The following is a 25301-nucleotide window of genomic DNA, read 5'->3' as shown; positions in this document are numbered from 1 at the left end:
AATGTATTTAAATTGTGTTTTTCAAGAAACTGTTGCTGATGTGATGATGACTGTTTGACAACTCAAAGATAGCGATGAAGCAAGTTTAGTAAAACCAATGATTTTAAGTAATATAAGGAAATTTGTGGTGGTAGTTGTGATAAAATTTTCGTGCAACGTAACATACTGAAGCGCCGAAGAAACTGGTATAGGCATGCGTATTGAAATACAGAGATACACAAACAGGGAGAATACGGCGCTGCGGTCGGCAACACCTATATAAGACAAGTGTCTGGCGCAGTTCTTAGATCGGTTATTGCTGCTACCGTATCATGTTATCAAGATTTAAGTGAGTTTCAACCCACAGTCGACGCACGAATGATGAGACACAACATCTCCAAGGTAGCGATGGTATGGGGATTTTTCCATACGACCATTTCATGAGCATACCATGAATATTAGGAATCCAGTAACACATCAAATCTCCGACATCGCTGAGGCCGGAGAAAGATCCTGCAAGAATAGGACCAACGATGACGGAAGAGAATCGTTCAATGTTCAGATGGCTCTGAGCACTTTGGGACTCAACATCTGAGATCATCAGTCCCCTAGAACTTAGAACTACTTAAACCTAACCAACCTAAGGACAACACACACATCCATGCCCGAGGCAGGATTCAAACCTGCGACCGTAGCACTTGCGCGGTTCCGGACTGAAGCACCTAGAACAGCTTGTCGACAACGGCCGGCTCGTTCAATGTGACAGAAGTGCAACCCTTCCGCAAATTGCTGCAGATTTCAATGCTAGGTCATCAACAAGTGTCATCGTGCGAACGATTCAACGGAACATCATCGATATGGGCTTTCGGAGCAGAAAACCAACTCGTGTACCCTTGATGACTGCACGACACATAGCTTTACACCTCGCCTGGTCCCGTCATATACTGATACTTGACTTTTGATGACTGGAAACATGTTGTCTAGTTGGATGAGTCTCGTTTCAAATTGTATCGAACGGATGGACGTGTACTTGTATGGAGGCAACCCCTTGAATCCACAGACCCTGCATGTCAACAGGGAATTGTTCAAGCTGGTGGAGGCTCTGTAATGGTGTGGGGCGTGTACAGTTGGAGTGATATGGGACCCCTGATACGTCTAGAAACGACACTGACAGGTGATATGTACATAAGCATCTTGCCTGATCGCCTGTATCTATTCATGTCCATGGTGCATTCCGATAGACTTGGGCAATTCCAGAAGGATAATGCGACACCCCGAACGTCCAGAACTGCTACAGAGTGGCTTCAGGAACACGGTTCTGAGTTTAAACACTTCCGCTGGCCACCAAACCCCCAGGCATAAACATTATTGAGTATATCTGGGATGCCTTGCAACTTTCTGTTCAGAAGACATCTCCACGCCCTCGTACTCTAACGAATCCCTGCAGGGTTCATGGTGTCATTCCCCTTCAGCACTACATCAGACATTAGTCGAGTCCATGCCACGTCGTATTGCGCACTTCTGCGTGCTCACTGTGGCCCTACACGACATTAGGCAGGTGTATCAGTTTCCTTGGCTCTTCAGTACAGCAAAAACTTCGTACCTAAGCAAGATTTATTTCTAGTGAACACCTTTCTTCCTATCGGTAACAGATATTCACGACTGCAATAAAATATTTTCTGATTGATTGCTCTCCATACGATACAGTATCTTAAATGTATTTTCACATCTGTAAGAAATCTATATTTCGAATATTGTAACCAGTTTATTGACACTATAAAATTTCCTATCATGAGTTGAGAATCAATAACAAATAAATACTGTTCTAGGATAATAGGTTTCACTGGGGACCAATTCGAAGTTTCTATCACATGTGCGGAAATGGAGCTACCGTGTAATATTCTAGTTTAAATAAGAGTGATTTGGAAAGTAATATTTATTTACACAGCAGATCAGAAATAATACAGTCCCACAAAATCTTAGACCAGATTTTAATGCAGCACGAAATGTAAAAAAGATGAGCCACTTTAATCACAAATTCTCAATACTTTTACGTTCCGCAAATAAATTCACCTATTTTATTTTGCTAAGATATCAAACGTGGTTGATGATATAGTGGACCCAAGTATGGTTACTACATTCAAACAAATTTCTTTTAAGTTAATATTAATATAAATGAAAATACGGCTGGCCTTCAGGCAGCTTAGTTACATTATTAAATGCATTTTTATACTAGGCTTTGCTAAATCACAACCCTTAAACTTCTGAGGAGACGGCTGTCTACGAAAAGATTTTGGGTGGACGCCGAGAGTCACTTCACTGATCTTCTGACAGCTGACGCAAGCCTAAGACACTTTTACTTTATGTGAACGCCAACCAAACGTAGGCTGACAACAGTATAAAAACGTGTTGGAGGTCACTCATGAGTCGTGAGCAACTTCTGTGACTTATTTAGAAAGCTATGAAGACACGGTTTAGTATTCACATTGCACAAAGTTACAAAACCCGAGAGCCCATGTTAATCTCGAGACTGGGAATCGGACACAGACGTCTGTTTTCTGTTGCTGGTGCGGAGCAAATTTATGGTCTTGTTGCAGTTTGTTAACAAAGCCAGTGCTATGCCCCACTCCGCCATAGCTTCCCAACTGGTTCTATAAAGTAACAATTGACACAGTACGAACGATACGAAATACTACCTGGCGAAAGAAAACTGAATTGACACAGAAGCCTATTGGCCGAGATAAAGATTACATTCCCAAATGTCGAAAAAAACAGGACTACAACTGAGTTGTGGAAGGTGAGTTGTCAAATATATTTTAGCCAGAGCAGTATAGTCGTATAACATGAAAAAAAATCTTAGATCAGAAGTTGTGACCAGCTTGCAATGGACAGTCTGTAGATAAGACTGCTCACTCTGAAATTACATCGATTCTCAATTCGGTTGCTGTGAGACATTGTTTTACTTATCTCAAATGGCATTGGTCTACACAGAGTCAATAGTAGAGAGGGGAATGGTAAATTCTCAAATGTTTTTCAGTGTGACCACAGAGGAAGGGCGTTAATATACAACAAGAACAGTAGTTGTACCTGGACTCTTCCCTGGGACACACGTCAAGTTACTTCTAAGTCTGTCGATTATTTTCGATCCGAGACAACGTGGTGCGTCTTCCCTACCAATAAATCCTCAATCTAGTGACAAATCTTGTTTGTCCTTTATTTGATAGATTTTTGTGTGCTACTAACTGAAATGCTTTCCGAATGTCAAGATATACTGCAACTCCTAATTTGCCCTGATCAATGGCCTTCAGATTGTCATTTCAGAAATGTGCGAGTCAAGTTTCGCATTAGCGATGTTTCAGAATTCATGTCGGTTCGCAAGGAGAAGGTCCTTTTCTTCATGACACCTCATTACCATTGGGTTCAGCATGTTCCCAGATTTTAAAACATATACTTATCAGAGGTGCTGGACGGTAGTTTTGTGGATCACGGCTGTTACCCTTCATGTAGGTGGTACACGCGATTACTTTCAACTTTTTTGTTAGAGAGATGTACGCCATATTATCGCTAAAATGGGACTGACACTCAACTGCAAATTCTGTATAGAATCTGAAAGAGATTCCATCGTGAGCTGGATCTTTTTTCAGTTTCAGCGATTTCAGATGTTTCTCAAAGCTAGTGTAATCGTTTATTACCTGTTTCATTCACATTTGCAATACTACCAGAATGACACTGGGACAGTACTCCTTATGTTCCTTTGTAATCCCACATTGCAAAACGGGGCTTGAGTGTACGTAAACTTATAATTCACCCACGTAGGGGACATCACACTTACATTGATCCTCGGCAATGTAACGCCTAGAATCGGTTTGCCCTCTGAATCCGTATTATAGTGAGAAACTATGAACAGCATGGAAAGATGAGCAGTTGAGTAAACTCATAAATTTGTACGTTGTACAGTACTTTGAGTCTAAAAAAGGGAGAACAAATGGTTCAAATGGCTCTGAGCACTATGGGACTTAGCTGCTGAGGTCATCAGTCCCCTAGAACTTAAAACTACTTAAACCTAACTAACCTAAGGACAACACACACATCCATGCCCGAGGCAAGATCCGAACGTGCGAGCGTAGCGGTCGCGCGGCTCCAGACTGTAGCGCCTAGAACCGCTCGGCCACTCCGGCCGCCAAAGGGAGAACATTTCCCTCTCTAGCTGTAACTAGGTATGAGACAGTTCCCGAACTGAAGCGCTATTTCGTTTTTTATGTTACTACGAAAGGTAAATCATGTCGGAGAGTGTACAAAGCTGTTTCATATTATGTATAGCATAAACGCAAAAAATTGCAGACTCGGGATTTAGTTTTTTTTCTGTTGTGGCCTTCAGTTTCATGCTGCCCTACACGCGGCTTTATCCAGTGCAAGCTTCTTCATCTCCGAATCACTGCTGCGACCTACATCCACTTGAACCTGTTTACTGTTTTCACTCCATCCTTCTCTCTACAGCTTTGATCTCTCACACTTCTCCCATCACCAAACCGTCGTTTCCTTATTGCCTCATGATATGTTCTGTCAAAACCGATTCCTCCTTTTAGCCATGAACTGCCACACATTTCTTTTCCCACCTTTTGGCTCAATACCTTCTCAGTAGTTATTCGATGTAGCCAACTGATCTCCAGCATTCTTCTAGCACTACGATTCAAAAACTTCTATTTTCTTCTTGTCTGAATTGTTTATCGATCACATTTCACTTCTAATCATGGCTAAAATCCATACAAATACCATCAGAAAAGACTTCCTAACACTTGCATTTATAAAATTTTGTATTCGGGCGGATCCATGGCCTCTAGATGCCTAATAAATGTAAACATAGTCCGTAGTAGGCTGTAATGCGATGTTTATTTAGTCCTACGATTAGCTAATTTCGATTAAGCGTCATTGTCAAGCACGTTTGTAACATCTATATTTCACGCATTTTCAAATCAATCTCAATTAAAAGTAAAAAGTAGCCATATTCCATCATTTTACGAAAGGATCCACACTTCGGTGACATCTTTTAAGGTCGCATTCTGAACTTTGCTGTACGTACAACAACATGGTAACTCGCCGTGTTCTTGTACATGAAGTTCAGAGTAAAAGTTCTTAAAAGGTGTCACTGTACTGTGGGTCCTTTCTTAAAATGACGGAACATGGCTACTTTTTACTTGTAATTAAGAGTGATTTGAAAATGACGTGAAATACAGATGTTACAAATGTGGTTGACAATGATGCTTAGTCGAAATTAGCGAGTGTTACGATTAAATAAACATCACATTACAGCCTACTAAGAATCATATTGACATTTATTGCTTAAATCTATGTATGATATTAACAAATTTCCACCTTGTCCAGTTGTTCTCCTCCAATAATTATTACGTTACTTGGTTTATCTTTCTTTCTAGCAAATTGGAAGAAATGAGAAAGAGATCAGTGAACCTGGCAGACAGGCAGAAACATTCCAGTATTAAGAGCCTGGTTTGGAACAAAGACATCCCACAACATAGTAAAGAAGTACTACACGGAAGTTACTACATCCCATAACTGGTCTATGCATGTGAAACATGGATAATGAAGAGAAGAGATGCTGCCATATTACAGGCATGAGAAATGAAGTTCCTCGTCAGTAGGGTAGGATTAACAAGGAGAAACAGGACGAGGAATAAAAGGGAAAGGGAAAAATCGAAAGATAAACTCTAGCAGAGCAGAACAGAAACATCAAGGCTAAGATGGTACCAGCACTTAACGAGAATGAAAAACATGAGGATGCCAAAGAAGACAAATGAAATGGGGATGCAAAGGAAACGACCAAGAGCAAGACCAACTGATAGAAAGCTGAAAGATGTGGATGAGTATGTTGAAAAAAGAGGCGAGGACTGGACCAGAGTGAATACAAAAAAGATGATGGAAAAACCGGACTCGATGCCGAAGCTTGTATTCCAAACAGGCCCAACTTGGAGCAGGGAACTGTTCAAGATGATGATGAATACAAAATTTCTCATTTTCGAAACTTTTTTAATTGCTGTTTACAACCTGCGTTTATTTTCCCCTCCACTGCGAACATCATCGATTATTTTTGTGGCCAAATACCGAAACTCTCATTTCCTAATATAATTCCCTCAGAATCGCCCGATGAAATTCGAATGCATCCCATTACCCTTGTTTTCTTCTTTGTTTGATGGCCATCTTACAATCTCTTTACAAGGCACTATCCATTTCTTTCAGCTACTCTCTCAAGTCAATTACCATATCTGAAATAATTACAACGTCATCGGGAAGCCGCAAAACTTCCTTCTCTGTGAACTTTGATTCCCTTTCCAAATCTTTCCTTCGTTTACCTCACGGCTTGCTCACAGACGGAGCAATACTGGGGTAGGTTACAGTCCTGTCTCACTGCCTTCTCGACCTCTGTTTCCATTTTATGTATTTGGACACATGCATTTGCAGTGTGGCATCCTTTCCTGTTGTAAACACGGCTGTTCGCGTCACTGTTGAATTGTTTCGTATATATTTCTCAGACGGCGCGCTGATAACTCCTTGGCATTCGGTACTTAAAATGGACGTAGGCTAATTCTGATGTTTCGGCAATAAACTTTATTGCTTACATTATATTTGATGTTAGGTGTGTAGCAGTAACATTTGTTTTTATTTTTTCGCGCAGATTTGAAATGAACATAGCACAAGATTTTGCAGTGGGAATCATGGTGCCATTATCTATTTTAAAAAGGAAGCACGGCCAAACAAAACTTATGTTGATATGGTTCATTAATTGGGCGATAACTACCATTTTCTAGTCCATTATCAAGAATTTCGTTGCTGCATTTAAACCAGCGTATTTAAGCGCCGAAGGTGAAAAGAGCCCTGGAAGGCCAACTCAAGTCACAGCCTCGGAAACCAAAGATGCTGTTCATTCCATGATCCTGGATTATCGGAGGATAAATGCTAGAAAGAAAGCAGAAACCCGTTACATATCCTGAGAACGTGTTGGTCACATTATTCATATTTTGGACATGAGAAAGTTCTCAGCCATATGGGTTCTCAAATGTCTTTATGAAGACCAGATGCTGTTCATTCCATGATCCTGGATTATCGGAGGATAAATGCTAGAAAGAAAGCAGAAACCCTTTACATATCCTGAGAACGTGTTGGTCACATTATTCATATTTTGGACATGAGAAAGTTCTCAGCGATGTGGGTTCTCAAATGTCTTTATGAAGACCAAAAACGTCAACAAATAATTGCTTTGCAGTCAATTTTGGTGCAGTTCCTAGGGATTCTGTTGGATTTTTCGATCATCTCGTCACCATGGATGGAATAGGGCTATAGACGTATGATTCAGAGACCGAAGAAAGTCCAAAGCATGGAGACAGAGTTGTCCCCACGTCCAAAAAAGTGTGACACTCTATGATCAGTAAACAATGTAGCCATAGGCTTCCGAGGCCGTTGTCACAGTGGATAAAATACTTCTGGGCATGTGACCACACTGTCAGTGTGTAAAATCCTCCGACGTTTCGGTCACAGTTGCAAATGGCCTACGTTTTTGCTACCCTAAGGAACCTGAGGAACTCTGAAAAAGAAAGGAAAACTGTAGTGGTGGTCGAAACGTTGGAGAATTTTACACATTGACAATGAGGTCACATACCCAGAAGAATTTTATTGATTATCACCATCCTAGTTGCTCGTATTGATCCTTTGAGATAAAAATAGAACCCTACATACTGACTACTTGCAACATGGTAAAACCATGACGGCAAAGTACTCTGCTGAACTTCTCGACAAACTGACGAAACACTTCATTTACAAATATCAAGGAAATCTGCGAAAAGGAATCTTGTTTGTGCAAGACTACACCTCAAATGGCGGCCATCATGCTGCAAAATACGTTAATGTTCGCTTTTAAATCTTTAAATATCCACCCTATTCACCTTATCTTCTACCCTCCGCCGGCCGGGGTGGCCGCGCGGTTCTAGGCGCTACAGTCTGGAACCGCGCGACTGCTACGGTCACAGGTTCGAATCCTGCCTCGGGCATGGATGTGTGTGATGTCGTTAGGTTAGTTAGGTTTAAGTAGTTCTAAGTTCTAGGGGACTGATGACCTCAGAAGTTACGTCCCACAGTGCTCAGAGCCATTTGAACCTTTTTCTTCTCTCCCCGCCCACCGCTTCCTCGTATGTACTGATGTTCTGTTGTTTTATTTTACTCAACAATAGGTTTATACTAGGAGCACAAATGAGCAATAAATTGATATGATCATTGAAGTCCTGAAAAAACGAACAGCGTGTTGCTGTTATTATAGTGGTCTTCAGTCCAGAGACTGGTTTTATGCAGGTCTCCATGCTACTATGTCCAGTGCAAGCCTCTGCAATTTACATCCTTCTGAATCTGCTTAGTGTACTCGTCTCTTCGTCTCCCTCTACGATTTTTACTCTCCACGCTTCCAATACAAAATTGGTGATCCCTTGATGCCTCAGAACGTGCCTACCAACCTTTCTTCTAGTCAATATGTGCCACAAATTCCTCTTCTCCCCAGTTCTTTTCAGTACCTCCTCATTAGTTACGTGATCTATCCATCTAATCATCAGCATCCTTCTGTAACACCACATTTCGATAGCTTCTATTCTGTTCTTGTCTAAACTAGTTACCGTCTATGTTTCACTTCCATAAATGGCTACACTCCATACAAATACTTACAGAAAAGACTTCCTGACACTTAAATCTATAACCGATATTAACAAATTTCTCTTCTTCAGAAACGCTTGCCTTGCCATTGCCAGTCTACATTTTATACCCTCTCTACTTCGACCGTCATCAGTTATTTTGCTCCTGAAATAGAAAAACTCATTTACTCCTTTAAGCGTCTCATTTTCTAATCTAATGCCCTCAGCATCACCCGAGTTAATTCGACTACATTCCATTATCCTCGTTTTGCTTTTGTTAACGTTCATCTTATACCCTCCTTTTGTGAAGACATCGTTATTTGCGATAGATATATATTTATCTTGTTTTTTATTTCCTTTTTTCCGTCTGCTCATATATCTTTCATGTTGTAGCGCATTTTTCGTTTGTCCTGTAATATAGAGATAAAAGTTGTTTTCTAGATTTAATATGTACACTCCTGGAAATGGAAAAAAGAACACATTGACACCGGTGTGTCAGACCCACCATACTTGCTCCGGACGCTGCGAGAGGGCTGTACAAGCAATGATCACACGCACGGCACAGCGGACACACCAGGAACCGCGGTGTTGGCCGTCGAATGGCGCTAGCTGCGCAGCATTTGTGCACCGCCGCCGTCAGTGTCAGCCAGTTTGCCGTGGCATACGGAGCTCCATCGCAGTCTTTAACACTGGTAGCATGCCGCGACAGCGTGGACGTGAACCGTATGTGCAGCTGACGGACTTTGAGCGAGGGCGTATAGTGGGCATGCGGGAGGCCGGGTGGACGTACCACCGCATTGCTCAACACGTGGGGCGTGAGGTCTCCACAGTACATCGATGTTGTCGCCAGTGGTCGGCGGAAGGTGCACGTGCCCGTCGACCTGGGACCGGACCGCAGCGACGCACGGATGCACGCCAAGACCGTAGGATCCTACGCAGTGCCGTAGGGGTCCGCACCGCCACTTCCCAGCAAATTAGGGACACTCTTGCTCCTGGGGTATCGGCGAGGACCATTCGCAACCGTCTCCATGAGGCTGGGCTACGGTCCCGCACACCGTTAGGCCGTCTTCCGCTCACGCCCCAACATCGTGCAGCCCGCCTCCAGTGGTGTCGCGATAGGCGTGAATGGAGGGACGAATGGAGGCGTGTCGTCTTCAGCGATGAGAGTCGATTCTGCCTTGGTGCCAATGACGGTCGTGTGCGTGTTTGGCGCCGTGCAGGTGAGCGCCACAATCAGGACTGCATACGACCGAGGCACACAGGGCCAACATCCGGCATCATGGTGTGGGGAGCGATCTCCTACACTAGCCGTACACCACTGGTGATCGTCGAGGGGACACTGAATAGTGCACGGTACATCCAAACCGTCATCGAACCCATCGTTCTACCATTCCTAGACCGGCAAGGGAACTTGCTGTTCCAACAGGACAATGCACGTCCGCATGTATCCCGTGCCACCCAACGTGCTCTAGAAGGTGTAAGTCAACTACCCTGGCCAGCAAGATCTCCGGATCTGTCCCCCATTGAGCATGTTTGGGACTGGATGGAGCGTCGTCTCACGCGGTCTGCACGTCCAGCACGAACGCTGGTCCAACTGAGGCGCCAGGTGGAAATGGCATGGCAAGCCGTTCCACAGGACTACATCCAGCATCTCTACGATCGTCTCCATGGGAGAATAGCAGCCTGCATTGCTGCGAAAGATGGATATACACTGTACTAGTGCCGACATTGTGCATGCTCTGTTGGCTGTGTCTATGTGCCTGTGGTTCTGTCAGTGTGATCATGTGATGTATCTGACCCCAGGAATGAGTCAATAAAGTTTCCCCTTCCTGGGACAATGAATTCACGGTGTTCTTATTTCAATTTCCAGGAGTGTAACTGGAAATTATTTCTTTTTTGTAAATAGATAAATGATTAGAGTTTATTGATTGTGGAAAGCTTTAATTTTTTTTGTTTATCGTTTACTGTAATAAATTTGGTAGAAAATAGTTCTGTAAAGATATATGTAATTTACTGTGATGTTGTATAAACTGTGGGCGAGAGTATTGAGAGAGAGCAATATCGATAGTCGATCCAACAATGCGGGGGGTGTGTTTTTAGGTAGCTAGAGAGGCGGACACATGTTTCACTGTGGGAGTCGTGACTTGCGAGCTGGTGAAGATTGACTTTAGTGGCAAGCGATGTACGTTTTTAATGAGTGTTTTATACCAGGACGTGATATGATAATAGTAAGTGTAGAAACTGGGCGAAGTAAATATTGATACTGTGCCGTGAGACGAAGTAACTATGACAATGCAACCGAGAATGGACAGTATTGCAGTTCTGAGTCTGTGAAATGAACTACGCTTGTATTTTGACTGTGTTTTCGTACACTCAAGTACTGTGAACTTACGTATTTATTCGCGTTTCGATGAACTACCGGACGCCTATAATCAGTATCAGTCGTTCTGAACTTATGCGAACTGTATATTGTGTGTGAGTACATTCCCGCCCAGGACGGTTTTTCGCGATCGCGGCACTCATAATACGAATTGACTTTCTACAGAATTCACGGTCGGCAAGTTTTATAAACTGTGTGTGGTTTAAGTAAACTTAAATTGTGTGCGCCAGAAACATTAAAACTGTGCACATACAGACATCTGTAACAACAATTACATCGACCAGCTTGTGGCCTGCAAAACGCCACTGTAATCAGATTTGCAGCTTAATAAATACCACCGCCCGTCCGATTACAGGAAAAATCATCAGTTGCAATCACACGACCGTGGGAGCAGATCTCAGCGTTTCACCAGGACCAGCCAGCTGCCGTCGATATCGCGACCATGGTCACAACACACAAGATAAGATTTAAAAGCAGCGCTCTCCTCTCGAAGACTCAAAATTATTGCAAACAATTTTAATTTGTAATTTCTTTTCCTTTTGGCTGACATTCACGTAACGTTTGTCTTCTTTAGAAAAAAAGTGTTTCCAGGAAGTGGTGTGTTCTATGTAGACATTGTTGACTTTCTTAAGCAGTAGCCATTTTCCTTTTAATTATTTCCATTTTTTTTACATTTTGAATCCGCTGCCGCTGCATGTATATTTTTTATAACTTTTGGAGGGTATGTGTCTAAATTTGTGTGCGGTAATGTTTTGCTACTTGGACAAGGGCGCCCACCAGTAATTTCTTAAACGTCGACCAATGACAGTGAAGCTCGTTTGCTATTGGTGCTAACATTCTATAGTGGGTAATTCAAAGTTGAGTAGCTGTTAAACCACACGGGTTCTGATTATTTTGAATGAGAGTCGTGTAAAATTGAGAGTTCATAACTCAACTTTGGTATTCGTTCGTTTATTGATCTTAGAATCAAATTGTTTTTTGTCAATGTCATTAAATCTTATTTGATATGGTTATTCTATGCTAAACTGGGATAAATGCACGGTCAGATATTGTGTTGGGAAGTAAAATTGGGAGAAACGTCTATTTAGATAGGACTTGATTTTGACTGCATTAGTTAGCACGGTACTTTTCGAGTATTTTGGCGATACTTGGTGACAGGGTAGAATCGCAGTCGTCACACACCGTCCATTCCATTCAGCTGCTCTTCCAGTTCCTTTGCTGTCTCTGACACACCTACAATGTCGTCGTCGTCAAACATCAAAGTTTTTATTTCTTCTCCATGGATTTCAATTCCTACTCCAAATTTTTCTTTTGTTTCCTTTGCTCCTTGCTCAGTATACAGGTTGAATAACATCGGAGATAGGCTGCAACCCTGTCTCATTCCATTCCCAACCACTGCTTCTCTTTCATGCCCATCGACTCTCATAATTGCCATCTGGTTCCTGCACAAATTGTAAATAGCCTTTCGCTCCCTGTATTTTACCCCTGCAGCCTACAGAATTCGAAAGAGAATATTCCAGTCAACATTGTCAAAAGATTTCTCTAAAGTTTACAAATGCTAGAAGCGTGAGTTTGCCTTTCCTTAACTTATCTTCAAAAATGAGTCGTAGGGTCTGTACTGCAGCGCGTTTTCCAACACTTCTATGGAATCCAAACTGATTTCCCCAGAGGTTGGCGAACAGGCTAACGAACTTTAAACGGAAATCTGCGAATGTATCCAGTAATGAACCGAACAGCTGTTGCTGCCGCAGCCATTTCGTGCTCGCAGGTATCGTGGAAGCGACAACATCGTCTCCATCCATGCCTTACAGTCGATTACTATGTTATTCAAATCTAGGTACAGGAAGAATTTCTATCACAAATCCGGTCCAAGTCACCTTGTATCCTCCTACAGTCACTCAACGACGACACCTTTCCGTACACCACAGCATCATCAGCACACAGCCGCACATTGCTATCCACCCTATCCAAAAGATCATTTATGTAGATAGAAAACAACAGAGGACCTACCACACTTACCTGGGGCACTCCAGATGATACATCGTTCTGTTTGGGAGTGGAACAGGGAGAGAAGATGTTAGTTGTGGTACGAGGTACCCTCCGCCACGTACCGTATGGTGGATTGCGGAGTATGTATGTAGATGTAGATGTAGATATCAGAGTAAACGAAATATGATTTTTTTCCATCACTATTTTTGACTCAGAAAACATGTGCCGAAATGGTAACAGTGTTACAGTGGAGAGACTCTGCTCACCTCTGCGCGTCCTTGGAAGACAGGCGATGAGGGTGCAGGCGGCCGGCTTGCCATCAGGGCCGCAGGTACACGTGTTGCAGTCCTGCTTGAAGGTCGTCCCCGGTGTGCACTTCTCCACTTCTGCAATAAAGCACGGCGTTCAATTAGTTAGTTCACTTCCTCGAGAAAAGCTCGCTATCAAACGAGGAAGATTTAGTAATCTCACATTCCTTGTGCATTAGAAAATCGGCAAATTTGGCTATTTCATTTTTATACACCCAAAAAGTACGTAAGATGTAGTTCTTAGTCTTCAAAGGATATCGTGATGAACAGCGATATATGATCAATACACCGCCAGGTGCGGTACGGAAAGATGGCTAAAGCCTGAAATAGCTTCAGCCGAAATTTTTGCATAAAACCCTATCGTTTTCCGGAATGACAGATTAAATACAGTTGGTGGTGGATTGTTTATTCTTGTCAGAAGTAGTTTAACTTGTAGTAAAATTTAATTAGATTGTCCCCGTGAACTGGTGTGGATAGAGCCTATACTTGACAGTCGGAATATATTAATAACTGGTTCCTTTTAACAACCCCTCGACCCGGATGATGCAGTTGCTGAACAGGTCAAAGAAAACAGGTCAAGGAAAAGTGTCATTTCACTCAGGTACCCCACTCATAAAATTATAGTTGGTGGTGACTTTAACCTACCCTCGGTATGTTGGCGAAAAAACACATTTAAAGTCAGTGGTAGGCACAAAATGTTGTCCGAATTCGTACTAAGTGCCTTCTCAGAAAATTATTTCGAACAGTTAGTTGAGGACCCCACTCGAGGTGCAAACGGTTCCGAAAACATAGTTCATTTCATAGCAAAAAATAATCCTGACCATATAATTAGCATCATGACAGATACAGAGGTTGGTGACCAAACGGGTGTCATAGCTAGACTGAATACCGTAACATGCAATCCCAGCAAAAATTAACACAAAATACATCTATTTAAGAAAGCAGATAAACATTCCCTTGACATCTTCCTAAGAGACAGCCTCAATTCCTTACAATCTGTCTATGTAAGCGTGGACCAGATGTGATCAAAATTCAAAGAAATAGTATCGATGGCATTTGAGAAATGTATACCTGATATGAGATAGTGCTGATACCCCATGGTACACCAAACAGGTTAGAACACTTTTACAAAACCAACGAAAAAAGCATGCCAAACTTAAAAGAACACAAAATCCACGATACTGATTGAATTTTACAGAATCTCAATATTTAGCGGGATCTCCGATGCGAGGTACTCTTAATAGTTTCCACAACGAAACTCTGTCTCGAAATTTCTTAGAAAACCCAAAGAGATTCTGGTCGTATGTGAAGTACATCAGTGGCAAGACGCAATCAACGCCTTCACTGTGAGATAACAATGGTGAAGTTACTGCTAACACTGCCACTAAAACAGAGTTGCCAAACACGGTTTTCAGATACTCCTTAAACAAATAAGATGAAGTAAATACTCCAGTATTCAAATCGCGAACGACTTAACTTAGAAGTAGATATCCTCCGTGTAGCGATGAACACTTAAGAAAGGCAAAGCTTCCAGTAGAGTTTGTATATCAATTAGGTTCCTTTCTGAGTGTGCTGATACAATAGCTCCATACTTAGCAATCATACAGAACTGCTCGTTCGACAAAAGATCCATAGCCAAAGACTGGAAAGTTGCACAAGTCACATGACTATCCAAGAAAGGCAATAGGAGTAATCCGCTGAATTACATATGGAAATATTTCTATATCTCCTTCTTGCATTCACAGTGCCACCTGATGGCTAAAACTGGAATTAATTTTTGCTAGAATAAATTGGCTCCACATTGACGCATCCTAATACCAACGAAGCTCGCTACCACACGATAAATAAATCCCACTACGAATCTCTGTGACTAGCTGCACTTTCATTACACCCACCTGCTACTTACTGTAAATTATACGCAACCACGGGGTGGATAAAGGTTGAACATTTTCACATCACGTTAGACAAGCTATCCTCAGGTCTTCGGTAGAGGAGACTTTGTTATTAATCAGCGTATTTTGATATAATCTCGTATAGAAGTACACCAGTATGAATGCTTGTAAGTGACACGTGACACGTGTGGTACATCTGTTAACACCAATAATGTGTGAAGAATGACAGAAATTTAGTAATTTGTTGCTTCATTACCATATGAGAAATAATATGTTACATGCGCAATTTCCTATGAATAAATTCACACCTAGATGTAATTTCAAATAGTTATTTCCGAACGCAGTCGAATAAAGCGTAGCATGCAAAAGTTGACGTCCGTTAAAATTTAAAAGGGCTTTCTGCTAATTATGAATTTCTTCTTTCTTTGAGTAAGACCTAACAGCTTTAACGTCAAAACGTGTTTCATTCACGGTCTGGTTAATATGATCACTTTCTTTATGTATGTTACTACAGTTTGCTATTTGGTGGATGGGACTATGAGTGTCAATAGCAAATAACATATTATCGCGTTTATTTTATTATAAATCGAGTCACGGATCACAAATGTTTATTAATCGGGTTATTAATTTCGCTCAACTATGACCATATTGAGATGTGACTCATTTGTCGTCCGTAGCAGGATTTATAATAAAATAAATACCTCACGAATTGCTGGAGAGCCTTACTGCGACTACGGCGCAACTGGTAGATGGTTTCGTGTAATGGTGGGCACCGTAGTAACGTGACAAGGAGAACTGTTTTAAGCCAGTTTCGTATTTAATGTTAATTTCTAATTAATTTCGCTCTCGGCGACGTGGGAACCTTTCCACTTGTCTCCATATCATCAGCCTTTGTGGCATTGTCGCTGCTTATCCGTACAAGAACAAGTAGCTCTATAGCTGTTCTCACTACGATTAGCTGCCGCCTTCCAGACCATGAAAAAGCGAAGCTTACACGGGAAATTTAGAGATTCCTACGTCAGCAGCAAGCAACACCATTATTGTGTAGGCTTAAGATGAACCTACTTTCAAACGACACGATAGTTACTTTTCTGGCCAACACAATAAATCGGTGTCTGTGCCTGCCTCATAAACTGAGTGGTCAACGCAGCTGACTCCCATGTGGAGCAGCAGAGTTCGATTCCCAACACGGTCAGGGATTTTCCCTTGATGGGAGTAATGGAGCGGGATGCACTGAGCGTCGTGAGCCCAAATGACAAGCTACTTGACCGAGCAGTAGCGGCTTCTGTTACGAAAACACAACGGACCAGGAGAGCAGTGTGCTCATCGCTCGCTCCTTCATACGGCGCCCAGTGACGTCATTGGCAGAGATTCTGATGAGCCCGTCAGGGTCTGTCAACGAGGGATGGGGAAAATGTCGGTTAAAACCAATGGTAGAATTCTTTTGCCTTTGTTTCATCTCTATGTTTATTGCTGGAATCAATAGCAAAGGGCAACCAATAATCTGTTGTTTCAGAAACCGGTTATTTTGAGCGATAATTTGGAAATTTGTGGTAAGTTCCTATCGGATCAAACTACTATTGTCATCGGTCCCTAGGCTTACACATACTTAATCTAACTAAAACTAACTTACCGTAAGGACAACAAACACATCCATGTCCGAGGGAATTTTTTGATTCATCCTAACTAATGTGATTCCAATGGACTCATAATGACGTGATACAGCTCATCAATGCTATCTTATTTTTTCGTTGTAGCTGGAGCTAATGTCTTCTTCTTTTTCCTCTGTGAATGCAGGGCAGCTGTAAGCACCAGCTACGGTAACATATACCACTAAATTGGCCCATCATCGTCAGTATAACATGCGGGGGAGTAAAATAAAGACCTATTTTGAGACTGCAGAATAAAGTTTTTTCTACGAAGATAATTTGTAATTAATTGATAATACCCGAAAGTATTAACATTTCCATCAACATTAAAATTTTAGAACCGAGAGTTATTCTAGTATTAGCTTTAGAACTAATTATCCACGTTATGTCCATGTCAAAAAATAATTATTAGGATACTATAATTTAGCATATGCATTACTCATCTTTGGTTATAACTAATATCCGAAAAAAGAGTTGTCGAATTATGTGCATGTATAAAATTTTATCTTTAAACACAGTCAGCAACTATAAGGCATTTCCATTTCAGTCTAAATTTAAAAGCTATTAGCATGGTGCACTGCAAAAACGATCTTAGGAAGTAAGAAAAAGAACTACACCTATTACTGAAAATACAAGGACAAGAAGAATATTATAACACGAATTCAAGGAAGACACTTGCTGTGTTGTGTGAATACTGCAAAACCATAACATTTATTAACTCATGGTTACAAAGTACAGACACGGTTTATTTACAGAAGGATGGCAAAACTGGTAGAAGTTGACATCGGACAAGATCACTTTGAACTCTGGAGAAATGCAGGAGTATGTGAGGTAATACTAACCCTACTAATTGTCTCAAAAGATATTTCGAAGAACTGAACACTTTTGTTCATAGTGTTTGTAGATTTAAAAAGAGTTTTGGACACTGTCGGCTGCAATACAGGCTATGAAATTCTGTGAATAGAAGGCGTAAAACTGAGGAGCGGAAAGTTACCTATAGCCTGTACAACAAGCAGCCTGTAGTTATGTTGTTGTGGTCTTCAGTCCTGAGACTGGTTTGATGCAGCTCTACTACTACTTTAAGTGTCTCATTATAATGGTCGAAAAATATGGAAGGGAAAGAATTATTTCAGAAAACAGTAAGACGGGAATGTGCATCTTCCAAGTTGTCTAGTTTGTAAAAGTTAGAAAGGGGAATTAAGTTGACGAAGTCCTTAAAGTTTGCCAATGACACTGAATGGACAGTGCCTTGAAAAGTGGTTATAAGATCAATAACATCGAAAGTAGAACAAAGGTAAGGGAAGGTAATCAAATCGAATCAGGCTATGCTGAGGGAATTAGACTAGGAAATCGGACATTGAAAGCAGTAGACGACTTTTCCTATTTGAGAAGCAAAATAACTAACGATAGCAGAATTCAAATTTAAATGATAGGAGATGGAGATTTGAAGCTTGTACGTTAAACAGTTCAGATAAGAAGAAATTATAACAATTTGAAATGTGGCGCTACAGAATAACACGGAAGATAAGATGCTCACATCAGATAACTGGTGAATAGGTTGAAAGATCTCTGTTGGATTCCTTTCATGTTAATTTCCTAAATCTGTTGTCATTTACGGCATAAATTTACTGTGGTGTTTCTGACTCTATCTGGGAGGAGACTGAGCAGTGGAACGCGTTACTTTTACGCATAAACAAGAACGATCTGTCGCACTACTACACTTTAAAACACAGTTTATATGTAATTCATGTCACACAGTCTCATATGCAACCTACATGCGCTTTCTTTTATAAAGTGTATATGATAAGATACTGTCATCCCCTTCCCTTCTGTGTGAAAGGATGAATGAGCAAAGTGTATTTCTAGTTGCATGCTTGATGGTAGCAGACAAGCCTGTCTGCTAGAGAACAGTAGGACCAACATCGGAACAGGTAGCTACGCTTTCTAAAAGCAAAGAGGTTTCTATTCTTGGTATGGTCCTGTCCGTCCCTTTTCATGTTGGTATAGGAAGCTGTTTCTCTGGTCACTTCCGTTTGTATCTGTGAGGCACCCTCGGTAGGGGCCCAAGCCAGTCTGTCCACGGTGAGCATCTGAAGTGGTAAGATCTCTGGCTAAGCGCGTCTCTGTTAAGTCCGTGGTACAATGGATTTCTTAAGTTCAGACTAAGTGAAAATTTAATCACCTTTGTTTCAGATTTAGATCTAAAATGTCTTCTGTTATCTTAAATTGCAACGCAGCGTAATTTGAGTGTGAAGTTCAGAATATCTTCCAGTAGTTGCTTTGTCACTACTTTGTGAGCAAAGTGGAACCACATGTTGATGATCCATAACTCTAACTAAGATCATCAATCTTAAATGCGAATGTGTCTGAGATTATAACATCTCGTCTTGAAAATATTTGTCAATATAGAAACTTTTCTTTATGTTCAAGTCACTTGGGGTGTACTTTGTGAGACCAGTACCACGTGCTTATATAATTGTTTGACCCATCAGGTTAATAGTATGATGGTAGTAACCAGTTGGAGATTTTTCTTTTGTAAATTGTGGTTCAATGTAATTTATTTTAATTATCAAAATTATTTGTGGCGTAATCATCAAAGTAGCCCTCAGCTATTCTTTTCGTGAAGGTTTCACAGAGAGTTAGTATGAATTTAGTATATCATCGTGTGGTAATTTCATGACGGACAGGATTGCGCTACCTCCGTAACTTCTTTGGGTGAAAATTGAATCGGTTGGTTGTGGTTAATTTCCTCTTGCATATATTTCAACGTTCTTCGTATGTTATTTTATGACTGCAGTGTTGTGTGCAGTCTCCCAATCTTGGCTACATATTTGATGTGTTCCGTAAGATTACAAACTCACGTTTTCACAATCCTAAATAAGGCACCAGTTTAGTTATGAATCAAGTTTAAAATGCTGAAATTTTAACGGAACAATGATCAATGTTAAAATAAATGTCCAAATATAAACTGATTTATTTATTTTTATTTAAATTCTCTTATATATATATATATATATATATATATATATATATATATATATATATATATATGTCAATGGTTTTCGTAAGATGACTATTCAAATATTATAATTAATGTTAGTCTGGTTGGCAATTTGGTAAACTAGACTGGATACCTAGTGAAACAGTTGCTCAGTAATGCAAGGATAACTTCCCCAGATAGCTCACAGCTTTTAACCCGCTTTTATTATCTTGAATATCAGCACTACTTTCAGAACAACTTAATGCATCAACTTTACATGAGGAGAAAAGAAGTTATCGGTAAAATTTGACTAAAAGGAGTAATTAATTGTGATAGGACACATCCTGAGGCACCATCACTTTCTCAGTTCAGTAATTTAGGGAGCTCAAGACTTGACTTCCGTGAACCGGTTCAAATGGATGTGGATTGCAGTAGTTGCGCAAAATGTGAAGAGTCATCTTGGAAAATCGTGTTTTGTGCCGGTAATCCGCTTTAAAGTTACACGATATTTCGCGTAACACGCAAGACTGCTATTAACGCGATCGAAATATAGTGCAAGTACGGCGTGGATCATCGGCACAAAAATCGATTTTCGAAGATGACAACGACTCGCTAGGAAAGCTTTCATGCCCACAACAAAGATGAACAGGCTTCCACTGGAAGAATAGGCTGAAGAGACGACAACAATGTTCATAATCGAAGAAATCTGCCGTTTTCATCAACTACAACAAAGCCGTCACGATCGCTCAACACCACTGTTAGTCGTGCTTACTTGTAGGGAAAGGCAGATTCCACATGTGAATCAGTAAAAGAGAAATCAAAGGTTGCAACATTTTTTCGTCGCTTGTAGTGCATCACTATATGTCGTATTACGAGATAGTTCCCACAAATTAACGTCAACTGAAGTATTAGTAGCGGTGATCTTGTCTATCTGCTTGCGATGGAAAGATGTTCTTGGTCTTGATTTGTTGAGTTTACGATAGAATAACACGTGAACTAGAAATGGTTGCCGTACCGTTCTGCAGGACTCGCATCGTATCCAAAAGAAAATGTAAAACTAAAAATAATATTTACACCAACAGATAATTGGTGAGTATCTCACATTATGAAATATCTCGACGAAGAAAAGTTGTGCAGATTTACTACAGTAATTAGAAGAGTGTCCTAGAAACAGCTCCTCATCTTCTTCTAGTCCAAGGCAGCCTACCTCCTTGCACGCCCATCCCACGCCTTCTTCACAGAAACACGTGTTTCAGTCGACCTTCTTGGTGTCACCGGCTTTACACGCTGAGACTGTAGAACGAGAGCTCATTGACAGGCTGTAACATGGGCTACGAATATGAAAACGACGTCACTAGTAAGTAAAATACTTTTCAAATGATTTCTGTACAATACACTAAGTAATATACGGCCCAGTGACATTAATCTGAATACCGCTCGTGTTCGACGTTCGCGTGCAATAACCGCTCACAGACGGCGGATGGCATCACTAGCAGTAACTTTCAGTTATCTACAAAATTATGTCTAAATCTCTGTTGAATGAGATAGAAGATCAACAGAACACGCAACTGGCGAGTACAAAGCGGGCTTCGGAAAAAATAGATTTGCCCAGAGCAAATTTTTAACTTAAAAACAATCCTCAGGATCAGAACAATGTGAAACCTTAACACAGTCGTTACATTCATTAATTAAAAAAAAAACATATGATTCCGTAGACAGCCAGACAGTATTCTTAACAGTGGAAGAAGCAGGTATCGACCAAAACACCAGATAATTAGTCTAACAGACACTCCAAGATACAACTTCGAAATTAAATTCGTAGAAAAATTCCTGAACCCTTCAGAATCAAGACAGGAGTGCGGCAGGGAATGGGTTGCCACCGACTCTCTTCAGCCTGGTCTTAGACAAGATCATTAGAGAGTTGAATAAAGGACTACGAGAGAAGGACATCAAAGGAATCCACATATGACCAGTAGGAGTGCAGCTAAAAGCAGATTGCAAATATCGTGTGATAAAAGGGACTACATTGAAGATAAACACAACAAAGAAAGATTATCTACAATCACAACACGGAAACATTAGAGAAGTTGATAAGTTTAAGCATTTGAGCGAATGGGTGCACTGAAATGGATTAGATATCACCACAAGGAAAAAAAGATCGGAGAAAATGCAATTAGCATACAAACTCATCTGAAACCGATATAATAAAAGCTCAGTATCGTGGCAGGCTAAAAGTAAACACTGTGCAACAGTAATTAAACCGGAAGCACTGTACGGATGAGATTGTCTATCACTCTATAAAAGAGGTGAACAAGTAGAACTGGGAAGGAAAGAAAGAAAAATACTCTGGAAAATTTATCATAAAAGAACAAAGATAAGTATTGGTCGAAGAGCAGATCCATACAGAATCGTGGAAACAATCACAGGTACAACAATGAAGAGGAGATTAAAGCTTTCCGGTCATATCTAAATAACGGATGAGAAGAGGCTAACGAAGAACATTTTTAATTATATTTTTTAATTCGGAATGAAACATGAACAGATATGAAAAAACTTAATGTCACAGAAAACACCATAGAGGACAGGGAACAATTCAGGCTAGTCATCAACACTACAAAGTTTAATTTAGAACAACAGTGTACCACGCGATGGAGAATTTTCTCGTTTCAATCAATAGACTGCGGGAAAAATGCTCAAATATCAGTATGGGAGCTTTGCACAGTCTTAAATAGTCCTCGCGGCCGCTACGGAATCGATATGTATGGTCCTGAAGAATATTTAAGGATTCTTCACTTAACACTACTTCTCGAATCTTTCATGGAATAATCGACTCCTACCTCCAACTCACGTTATCAAACATTTTCGTGACGCTCTCCCGTGTAGCAAACAAACATTTGATGATTCGTGTTGCCATTCCTTCAGTACGTACCATATTCTCTGTTAGTCCTAACTTGAATTGGTCCTACAAACCTAAACAATATGCCAAGATCGGACTCTCAAGTGATCTGTAAGCAGTCTGCTTTGTGTACAAGACATATCATTTCGTGTTCATTTGTAATATTATCACAATGTAGAATGAAAATTTCACTCTGCAGCGGAGTGTGTGCTGATATGAAACTTCTTGGCAGATTAAAACTGTGTGCCGGACCGAGACTCGAACTCGGGACCTTTGTCTTTCATGGCAAGAGCACTTGCCCGTGAAATGAAAATGGTCCGGAATTCGAGTCTCGGTTCGGCACACAGTTGAAATCTGCCAGGAAGTTTCATTGCCACAATCTGCCTGAAAATATGTGAAGCTTTTTCTCAGATAATATTGTGTTTGGTAGAATCGGTATACAGTCGTTTGTATTCAATAACTTACACGTGTCAATTTTATACAATAAAGAATAGTTGCTGTTGATGGCAGTCAATAGGTTCCTGATAATGCACGAAATATGTGATATACCTGTGTGACAAATAAGAAGAATATTTTCTCTCCGTAAAGCATTTAGCGTACATTTAGTGCTGTCGACCGCTGTGGCCGAGCGGTTCTAGGCGCTTCAGTCCGGAACCGCGCTGCTGCTACGGTCGCATGTTCGAATCCTGCCTCGGGTATCGATGTGTTTGATGTCCTTAGGTAGGTTTAAGTGGTTCTAAGTGTAGGGGACTGATGACTGCAGATGTTAAGTCCCATACTGCTTAGAGCCATTTGAACCATGTGAACATTTAGTGTTCAGCAACAGTGTGGCACTACAGTTAGCTCTCCACGTTTATGGTTAACACTGTAAAGCTGCTTACTTAGGTAGAATTCAATGCAAGATACGAAACAGGAACCACTAATCGTAAATAACTGCAGTGTACCGGCACAATTAAAAAGCCAATTTGGTTGCCACGACTGGAAATAATTTGTTATCCTGCGTCTGGAATAGTGGCTAGAGGTTGAACGAAGTTTAAAACCAGTGAAAGCGATGGCATGAGCTTCATTACTTGTTTTCTACATTCGTCCTGAATAACGTGATTCCAATGGACCCATAATGACATGATGCTGGTCACCGCCGCTAGCTGAGGACTTACGAAATGTTTTCGTGGCAGCTGGAGCTAATGTCCTGTTCTCTGCCCTATGACAGCACAGAACGGCTGCCAGCAGCAGCCACGGAAACATTTACCAAGAAATCCGCCCACCGACATCAGTGTAACATACGAGTTAATTACAGACCTATTTGAGACTCCAGAATAAAGGTTATTCTGCGATCATAATCTACAGTTATCTCATTAACCCAAAAAGTATTAGTGTTTCCATCAAAAAGAAAATTTAAGTTCCAAGAGCTATCACACTGAACGCTTTATAACCAATTATCTATGTTACGTTCATGTAAAAGTAGTTATTAACGTAGAAGAATTTATCGCACGCATTACTCGAGTTTCGTTTTAACTAATATCAGAAAAACTACTGACAAATAATGTGCTTGTATAATATTTGATTCTTAAACAAAATCACAAACTACAATATATTTTCATTTCAGTCTAAATTAAGAAGCTCTTCGCAGGTTGCAGTGAGGAAAATGATCTTACGAACTGAGGAAAGGAACAACAATTATTACAAAAAATATGGAAGTATAACATATTCACGGACTTCAAGAAGAATATTATAGCACCAGTTCCAAAGAAGTCAGGTAGTGGCATGTACGAATATTACAAACCCATACCCGTTAATAACTCATGGTTGCAAAGTACGGACGAATTATTTACAGAAGAATGGAAAAAGTGGCAGAAGCCGGCTTCGTTCGAGGAAATCCAGGAGCATGTGGGGCAAGAATGGCCCTGTGACTTGTCTTAAAAGATATTTTCAAGAATTGCACACTTACGTTCATAGTGTTTACAGAGTTTAAAAAAAGTTTTGAACAGTGTTGACTGAAGTACAGACTTCTAAATTTTGAAGATCTTTTCCCTTTTAAATCATCAGTTTTCTTACTGGTTTGTTGCGTTCCGCCACGAATTCCTACCCTATGCCGATCTCTACATCTCAGTATAACATTTGCAACCTACGTCCTCAATAATTTGCTGGATGTATTCCAATCTGTCTTCCTCTGTATTTTTCACCCTCAACAGCTCCCTCTAAAATCGTGGAAGTTTTCCCTGATGTCTTAACAGATGTATTACCATCCTGGCTCTTGTTCTTGTCAGTGGTTTTCATATATTCCTTTCCTCACCGATTCTCCTGAGAGCCTCCTCATTCCTAACCTTACCAGTCCACCTAATTTTCTACATTCGTCTGTAGCATCACATCTCAAATGCTTCGATTCTCTTTGTTCCGGTTTTACCACCGTCCATGTTTCACTATGATACAGTTCTGTGCTCCAAACGTACATTTTCAGATATTTCTTCCTCAAATTAAGGCCTATGTTTGATATTAGTAGACTAGTCTTCGCCAAGAAAGCCCTTTGTGCCAGTCCTAGTCTGC

General features: G+C 40.8%; 1 protein-coding gene across 1 annotated transcript in view; it reads right to left on the bottom strand.

Moving 5' to 3' along the window:
- LOC126419383 (kielin/chordin-like protein) overlaps positions 1 to 25301 on the bottom strand; it is a 120356-nt gene that overhangs the window by 79845 nt on the left and 15210 nt on the right. The window contains exon 4 of the mRNA XM_050086571.1: positions 13299 to 13418. Coding sequence (XP_049942528.1) covers positions 13299 to 13418 — 120 coding nt within the window. The remainder of the gene's footprint in view (positions 1 to 13298; positions 13419 to 25301) is intronic.

The sequence above is a fragment of the Schistocerca serialis genome, chromosome 9 (genome assembly GCF_023864345.2).
Source record: "Schistocerca serialis cubense isolate TAMUIC-IGC-003099 chromosome 9, iqSchSeri2.2, whole genome shotgun sequence".
Lineage (NCBI taxonomy): Eukaryota > Metazoa > Arthropoda > Insecta > Orthoptera > Acrididae > Schistocerca > Schistocerca serialis.
This window is presented reverse-complemented; position numbering and strand designations above follow the sequence as displayed.